Source organism: Galeopterus variegatus, unplaced genomic scaffold (assembly GCF_000696425.1).
Source record: "Galeopterus variegatus unplaced genomic scaffold, G_variegatus-3.0.2 Scaffold3016, whole genome shotgun sequence".
Taxonomy (NCBI): Eukaryota; Metazoa; Chordata; class Mammalia; order Dermoptera; family Cynocephalidae; genus Galeopterus; species Galeopterus variegatus.
The window spans coordinates 54,035-63,082 of NW_007729127.1; the positions used below are offsets into that span (position 1 = coordinate 54,035).

At 35.6% G+C, this 9,048-nt stretch overlaps 1 protein-coding gene across 1 annotated transcript in view; it reads right to left on the reverse strand.

Moving 5' to 3' along the window:
* The window catches only part of ATP13A3 (ATPase type 13A3), a 43,866-nt gene that overhangs the window by 20,680 nt on the left and 14,138 nt on the right, over nucleotides 1-9,048 (reverse strand). Inside the window, exons 11-17 of the mRNA XM_008583730.1 lie at nucleotides 7,170-7,320; nucleotides 4,333-4,449; nucleotides 3,710-3,727; nucleotides 3,464-3,617; nucleotides 3,248-3,368; nucleotides 563-687; nucleotides 350-357 (exon numbers count right to left, since the gene is read on the reverse strand). Coding sequence (XP_008581952.1) covers nucleotides 350-357; nucleotides 563-687; nucleotides 3,248-3,368; nucleotides 3,464-3,617; nucleotides 3,710-3,727; nucleotides 4,333-4,449; nucleotides 7,170-7,320 — 694 coding nt within the window. The remainder of the gene's footprint in view (nucleotides 1-349; nucleotides 358-562; nucleotides 688-3,247; nucleotides 3,369-3,463; nucleotides 3,618-3,709; nucleotides 3,728-4,332; nucleotides 4,450-7,169; nucleotides 7,321-9,048) is intronic.

Consider the following 9,048-nt stretch of genomic DNA (forward strand, 5'->3'; position numbering starts at 1 on the left):
TCCGGTACGGGCGCGACACTGAGGGTTGCGATCCGTTGCCGGACACGAAAAAAGACAAAAAGGAAAAAAAAAAAATTTTTTTTTTTTCAAAAAAAAGCAAATTTAAGGTTAACATTTATTAAAACAAACAAAACAAGAAACTTATGGAAAATTAAATAACTTTGATTTAAAACAATCCATGAAATACAGACCACCTGCATCATTTATCAGTAATTACTTTAAAAATAAGATAAATATTTTGGTAATAACACAAGGCAAACTACAATAAGTGCTATAAGTAATATATGATTAAAGTGAAATAACAAAAAGCAGAGTTTAAATTTTTATAATGTGCCCTTTACTATTTTACTACACTTTCTATAAACAGAATTTGCTAGACTCAAAGATTACTGCAAAGTTATCTTAAACCTTGGGAAAATATTCAGAGTTGAAATAGGACAACATAGGATGGAACCACTACATAACATGCTTTTATAACTAAGTGATCATTCCTTAACATTATATAACTTGAACTGTAAGAGTCACGTTCAGTTTTTTTCTGTGTTCTTTTATAAAGTCTAACCTGTAACCATGACAGTGCGAATGTTGGCTTTATGCAAATCTTCAAGTACTGCAGGGGTTTCTTGCTTTAATTTGTTCTGCATTATAATTAATCCCATAAAATCCATGTTGTTTTCAATGGCATCTCTGCAGAAAAAGAAGTTTTAACACATAATGGTTTAGTCAAGAGATCAAATATTGTTCACTTTATGTTGATAAAGCAATTTAAAATATCTATTAATCACAAGTTAAAACATTTTATATGCTGAATAAACCATGTGTGCATTTATGAGTTCAATACTACAAAAAGTTTAAATCTGGAAACCCCAAGAAATGTATTTTTGAAATTAAATTTTACCCTTTGTCCCCCACATCATGGGCAGGAGGAGGGACAATCAACCTTGTATCTCATGAATATTTGAAATAAATAAATAAATTTTACCCTTTGAAACATAAAATGTAAAGAATCATTTGGAAATGAATACCTTCATAAAACACTAAACAATTCTACTTCTAAAGAATATTCACCTTGTACTCTAAAACTGCATAAGCATATATCTATTCTTTACTGTCCCCCATAAAATATACCCTAACTTAAATGTTAAAAGAAAAAGAAAATACTGTACTATATGCACATTTGATATGATTATAGTAGATTCATTACCAAGTCTTTAATGAATTCTATAAAACAATTCTTGATCCTGGAAATGTGACACAAGAACCATTAGCAGCCTAACAATGAGATCTACTCAGGACCCAGTGATAGGTCTTTCAGAATATTAACAACTAATATAGTTACCAACAGGCTATTCTTCAAATAGCTGAATATCTACTATGCACCATGCACTATGCTAGTCTCTGGGAGGTCAAAGATGAAAAGGCATGATCTCTACTCTCAAGATGCTTTTGTGGGGAAACAGACATGCAGCCAGAGAGATAAATGTGAAAATAACATGTGCCTCAGCACTACAATGGAGATGAAGTCTGTTCACGGATAGCTGCATTCGTAAGAATTCTCAAGCTACTAAATTTATATCACAGAAATATTTTTCTTCAATGGGAAAAGAGGGCTTCAGGGTAGAAACTAGAATTTCAGACTTGCAATAACCAAGTGATTTTTCTACATAAAAATTCAATAATAAAGGTGCTTGAAGTACACACCTATGAAACCTAAACATCTTTGAAATATATATCTATAACAATGGGTGATAAAGATATTAAAGAATTGTTAGGAAACTTAAAATATAAACAAGACTGCTGGTAGTAACGGAAGAAAAACATCTTGAAATCTGAAATTGCATTTCAAAGCACAAAGCTATACCAATATGAAACTACTGGGTCAAAAGCACTGAGCCATTTTCCTACGAGGCACTAGTTTCTGGCTTCAGCTGGTTTCTTAACTCTCATGGAAATCTTGCCCTCTAATTAATGAATAGCATAACATTCAAGATATAAAGGTTTAAGCTATAAGAGAAATGCTAAAACTTGCCTATACAAGGTAGAATGGAACAAACGTAGAGAAGGTCTCGGGTGAAGGATGAGGAGGAAGGAGAGTAGAGAGAAGGAGAGAGGAAAGTTGGTAGGGAGGGATAGAGTATTCTAGGCAGAAGGAACAGCCTATCCAAGGGAAGGATGTCTGAATATGACAGGCTCAAGAATCATAGACAATTTAGCAGTCTTTAAGGAGGAAAATGGCAAAAGGTGAACTATAAAGACAGAAGAAAATTAGTGCCCTTTCTAGGAATTGGGATGTATATTACACATTTGTGGTTCCCAACCATGCATATGTATCAGATCTCTCAGGTAGAGGTTTTTGAGTTTTGAGGGTTTTTTCTTTAATACTCATAATTAGACTACCTCCCCTAAGCTGGCGGAATTAGTAGGACAGCCAACGGATATTTCTTTTTGCTTACAAAATGCTAGGTACATCATGAAATATTCCTAAACAAAAACGCTATCCGCAAAGGGTAGGTCCATATCAGGTACAGCAAAAGTAACCATCCTTGAATGTGAAACCCATATTTATACATGGAAGGAAACATGACATTGGTAGTGCCATTTAACTTGCAGGGGTGGGTTGGGGAGGAGTAGATAGTTTTGGTTACTGTGACTCATGATACTCTGACCAAATTTGTACCTGGATCCAACCACTGGGCAAAAGCAAAAAGATCACTTGGGAAAAATAAAACTTCTATAGAATTATGTTTACTTTTCCTAGAACATGCCTGACTCATAAGAAGCAATCGATAAATATATAACAAACTGAAAACAGTTCCAGGGCCAGCCCCGTGGCTCACTCGGGAGAGTGCAGCACTGGTGGTGCCAAGGCCGCAGGTTCGGATCCTATATAGTGATGGCCGGTGCACTCCCTGGCTGAGCGTGGTGCAGACCATACCATGCCAAGGGTTGTGATCCCCTTACCAGTCAAAGAAAATAGTTCCAAAGAGTTGTGAGGAAAAACATGTAATATTATAATAACACAAGCAAACACAGGCAAATAGTCAATACAGAATGAAAGGAAATTAATGGGGGAAAAAATGTACTTTTTTTACTCCAATCACTTAAAACAATATTGCATTATATATATTTGCATACATTCAATAAATATTTAATAAATACCCAACTATGTGCAAATTTTTGTGCATGACTTATATAAACATAAATGATGTGTTACTGGAAAAACTATAGGAAAACCATTCAAACTTACCTGCTAATATTCTGTACTTTATGCCATGTCAGTTTTGACTCCAATTTTCTGTGTGCAAGAGCAATCACTCGGAAGCCCTGTTTAGTGTAATCTTCTAAAACTTTTTCAAAATCAACAGGAACTTTTTAAAAGAAAAAGTAAATTTCATTGTTAGACTTGCTAACACAAGCTTATTCAAATATCAGAATTTTATCCGAAGCCTAGTTATTTCCTTACCTGTTTCAGGTTTACAAAGACTGGCAATGACCTCAGGTGCTCCTTTCATGTAGGCATCCATTTTCTTATCCCCTAGCACTCTTGCAACCACACTCATACGTTGCAAAGCAGAAGAAAACGGGAACTGGCGAACAATTCCTATTTCATAAATAGCCTATATAATTTCAAAAGATGCACAAAGCATTTATTATTCTTTAAGAATAAAAACAAATGTACTTAGGTAACAAGTAAACTTTCTTCACTTACTGTAAGTTCAAACAGCTCCTAAAAACAAAACAAAAAAAGAATAAAGAAATAGTACACATTAAGTTCATTAACATACTAAAGTTAGAAAAAATTTTCTAAGCACCCACAAAACATTATTTGGAAAATAACACGAAGCTTTGATTATTTCAAAGTCAAATTCAAAATTCCTTCTCTATTAAATCCCATTTTAAAAAGTATGTTTTTGAACATTTTCAAATAGTCTGGTTTCCTGAAAATATTAGCAAATTAAGCACTAAAATAAACTAACAGGAACATATTAAATAATTAACCTAGAAATAAATCCTTCCATATATTTTTATTACATTCTAGGAAGACAGATATGATCTAAAAGGATTAATCACCATGTACATAAAACACAAGGCACTAAGCTGATCAGTAAATAGGGGGAAAAAAGTAATGGTACTGGGAATTAAATTTCAACACTTTACAAAGAATGCCAGCAACACCTCAATGGTGTAGTTTCTGATAAACACAGTTAAAATATTCACATCTGCATAAGAGTTAAAGGACATGTAAGACTTCCTCTTCTAGCAACATTTCAAAATAAGAATTAAATATAAGTAAGCATCAACAGAATTATCTAACTTTAAATGATTTCACACCATTTCTTGGTTTCCTGCAGGTGTAGATTCAGGAAGCAGTTGTTTGGGAGGACGAACCACAGTGGGCATAATTCGATTATGAAGTGCTGTTTCTTCTTCGGTTGCTTCTTCCAGAATCTGAAAGGAAAACATCAACACACTTGCCTCATAGAATTCAATTCACTGGTTCCATTTTTAAACAGAACATTAGGGCCATTTTTGGTGAATTAAAAAAATTACTGTTCAAGGAACAAATGAGCATTACTAGATCACTAATATAAGTAAAACAAAATATAAACAAAGCTAGTTAGATACCTAGCAATCCATGGGATAGGGGAGACAGAGGTTAGAAGCCACAAAAAGAGACAAACTTCTCTCACTTCACTCCTTCAACCTGTTGGGTTTAGAGACTCTCTCCTAAAAGAAAAGGTTCTTACAGTTCCAAAATTTTCAGTCTATCATCCAGGGATTCCTTTCTGATAATAGGAAAGGGTTCAAAAGTATACAGAGTTCAGATATGGTTAGTAGAATCACTGGGTGGAAAACAGGCTGAAGTACAAAGATGTGAGTTTAGAGTTTCAGCCTGAACACTACTAGTTAAACTACTACTACATTAACCCCTTGAAATTTATTTTAAAACTTTTTTTTTGGGGGGGGGGGGAATTCAAACAAAAAAATTGTATTAAACACATACAAGAGAAACAAACTATTTTGACTCTATAACTGGAAGGATCTATCCATGAGAAAATGATGGGGAGGGAAACATAAGCAATTAACCAATTTTGTACAATTCTAAGACATTTTTTTTTCACATTTTAACAACTCTGAAATTGGGATGCATCTTACATTATATGATGTGAATCATATAAAGTAGCAGTTATGCCTGGTTTGTGAAACCATTCCATTGATACTTAAGATCTGGTTATTGTCAAGCTCCAAAGCATCTGGTAAACATCAAAATACTTTAGGGCCAACAAAATATCCTATTATACAAACTTACTTAGGCAGCCAGTTTTTTAAAAGATCCATAAACATTCAAAGCTAAATCTACTGAAAATCTATTCAGTTGGAGAAAAGCTTTAGAGGACATCAAAGATAAATCAGCCCTATTTCTCTCTATAAATGAAGCGAGGCCTCCTTCTGTGAATTAAATTTCAAGAGTCAGGTTTTTGGAAGATGGCAGTTAGAACACTTGTCATTCACTTCCCTCCCTTTCAAAATGTTAACAAAAGAAAGAAAGAAAGAGACAGAGAGACACAGAAAAAAAGTAAAAGTAACAGAAAGCAAAGCAGGAGAGGGGATATCAAATACAGAGGGCAAACTAAAACATACTGATTGATGTAACTGAAACATACTGATTGATATAACCGTGAAAGGAAACAGTAGCCCAGAATAAACACACGAGGATATCAGGAGAGGTAGGAACATTTCTTATCGGCCAGAATACCTGGGCTAAACAAAACAAAATAAAAAATCAGGGACTCTACAGAGATATCAACTACCCGTCTGAGAGGAGTAAGGGCTGTTCCTATGAGGGATATGAGGGTTAGCATTCCAGAGTAAAAAGCCCTGCCTGTGAAAGCATGGTGAGAGGAGGTGAGGAAAGTAACTGAAAGACTAACTCTGCAAATGTTCCTCTGAAACTGAAGAATGCCTATTGATGAGCCCCCACCCTGGACACACAAGAAGTCCCCCCAGTCAGCCATCCCAACTGGGGAGACGCTTCTCAGGAAAACAGACTAACACACATATGGGCAAGGATAAAAACCTCACTGCAAGTAACTAGAATTATCAAATCAGACCCTCATTCTTGAATAGAAAAGTATCATCCACGTGTACAACGAAAACCAAAAGCATGAAAGAGAGAGAACAAGCATAGGAAGGAAAAAAAAAAAACAAACCAGGCTGACCAGTTACCTCACTTGGGAGAGTATGTGCTGATAACACCAAGGCCAAGGCTTTGGATCCCTATAACTGACCTCAGAGAAAATAAATAATTCAGAAGCCAGAAGGGAACTTTAAAAACTATTATTACATCTATGAAAGAAGAACTGAATGCTGTAAAATGGTAATACCCAGAAAACAGAAGCAAGCACTTAGAAATTAAAATTACCAATGGCATAAATAGAAGGAAGCTGTAAACAAACCAAAACGTGTGTATGTGTGTGTGTGCGTGTGTGTATACACACAGGAAGTAGAAGATAGGTACAAAAGAACATTGAAGACACTCAATTACTTTATAATTTTTTGCCTGTGGCCAATAAATTGTGTCACTTACGATCATCCTACTGACTTCTGGCCTATGACCCCAAGTTGTTGATACCTAGTTTATCTTTATAAACATAAAGCAGGGACCTGAGCTGGTCAGCCTATATTAAAGGTGTTTAAATGAGTTAATTTAACTAAAACAGACATGTTTTATACAATATAAATATTTCTCCTGTAATGTATCTTTAAAAGTTACAATTTAGTTCCTTTTATGGTACAAGATAGACTGTCATCAGAACAATTAGCAGAAAAAACAACAACAATTAGCAGAAATAATCCTTCCATGACATAATTTCTTTTTTTTTTATTTTTCCTTTTTGTCTTTTTTACTGACCGGTAACGGAATCGCAACCCTCGGTGTCACGCCCGTACCGGGGACCGGCAACGGGATTGCAACCCTTGGTGTTGCGCCCGCACCGCACTCAGCCAGTGAGCGGGAACCGGTCTCCACATGGGATCCGAACCCTCGGCGGGAGCGCCATCGCGCTCCCAAGCGGCGCACTCTCCAGTGCGCCACCGGGCTGGCCCCATAATTTCATTTTTACTATATTTTCCTAAAGTTTTCTTATACTTTAAAATATTAAACTTACCCATCCAATGGCTTCAAACATTTTCAAATCAAGTGGATCACCAGAAAGCACTCCTTCAATTTTTGTAAGTGAATGACAAGTAGCCATACAAGCAACAAACTGAGATTTTACCAACACCTCCTTGCAAACGTTTTCTTCTGGCAAAAGAAATCTAAACAGAAAATACACTTAATTAGATTCATAAATCCTAAGACTCAAGACAATATTCTAACAGGCCTTTTCAGGTTTTGTGATTAAAAGTCTTTTAAATCCAAAGCTGAGCTCGTAAGAAAAGGAAATTTTCAAGCACCAGAAATAGAAAGGAAAAACAGAGGGGTGTGAATATGAGATATTGCTGTGGCTGCTAGTGGAGAATAAGGAAGGGAGGAGGTTAATTACCTCAGTACCCTAAGGACTTGGGTTTTAATACCCACACTGAAACAACAAACAAAATCCTGGCCCCAGGGAAGGGGCAAAAAAAAATATCCTGGCCCCATACAAAGTGGGGGGTTGGCACTGAGAGAATCCCTCTCACTTAAGAAAGCCAGTGATCTTGAAGAGCTATACATACTTGGGAAAGGGTTGACTAGAAAAAAATTTACCCACAGCCCCAAAGGCATACCTAGGAATAAGCTTGTCTCTTTTCCCCCACCCAAAGTTCAAAAAAACAGCTAATATCTATGTATTATTTATTATGCACCAGGCACTAAGAATTTTACATACACTGACTCATTTCATCCTCACACCATAGGGAAGTGTTTTATTATCCCCATTATTGATAAGAAAACTGAAGCAGAGTGGTTAGGTAACTCATCCAAGGTTATAAAGCCCATAAGTAGCAGAGCAAGGATTGAAACACAGGAGGTCTGGTTTTAAGGCCAACCTCTGAACTACCACATTATAAAGGATGGGTTATGGGCTTGAATATATGCTATTGCATGGCCCAGAAATCCCCAAATTACAAGTGTAACATTACAACTTACACGGCACCACTGGTACCACTAGGGCTCTTGGCCAAATAAAATCAAAACTTCTCTAGATGGGAGCTCCCACAATGCAGCCACTAAGAAGTTTCACAGAAAAGTCCTGCTGAGGATGAGTCCATAACTTAAAGACACACTAGGAAACAACTCACCAGGACAGTCAACAGACATAACAAATACGTAATTAGAATCCCATAAATTTGAGATAACAGAATAGCAATCCTGAAGAATGAAAAAAGAAAAAAGGCATTTTTATATTAGACTTAGAAAGAACAAAACACAAGAGGGAAGAAGGGGCAGATTTGGAAAGAGCCAAGTGAATTTTCTTATTCAACATACGGTTAGGAATCCCAGATGAAGAGAAAATAAAGCACAGGGGAAAGGACATAATGGAAGAGAAAGAGGCTGAAAAATTTCCAGAATTTATGAAAAACATGAATCCTTGGAATCAAGAAGCAAAATGAGTCCTATACAAACAAATAAAAATACCATGGCAAAACTGCAGATATTAAGGATAAAAAAATATTTTTAAAGCAACCAGAAAGAAAAGAAATTACTAAAGAGACTAAGACTTCCCAGTAGCAATAACAAAAGGTGTCAAGAGAAAATGGAATGACACCTTAAAAACGCTAAGAGAACACAACTAGAAATCTGTAATTACACCATCACTCAAGAGTGACAGTGAAACAAAACTAATGATGTAGTCCAGAGGAATAGGATACAATGGTTAAGATATTTGTAAACTAAGACAAATCTAAGCATTCAGACTTTATAAAACCAAAATTATAATCATAAACTATTACATAACAAATATATATAAGAAAAGAGGAAAATAGTGTTATAACACCCAAGGTCAAGGGTTTGGATCTTCGTACAGGCCAGCTGTCATAAAAAAAAAAAAAAAAAAAAGGGGGGGG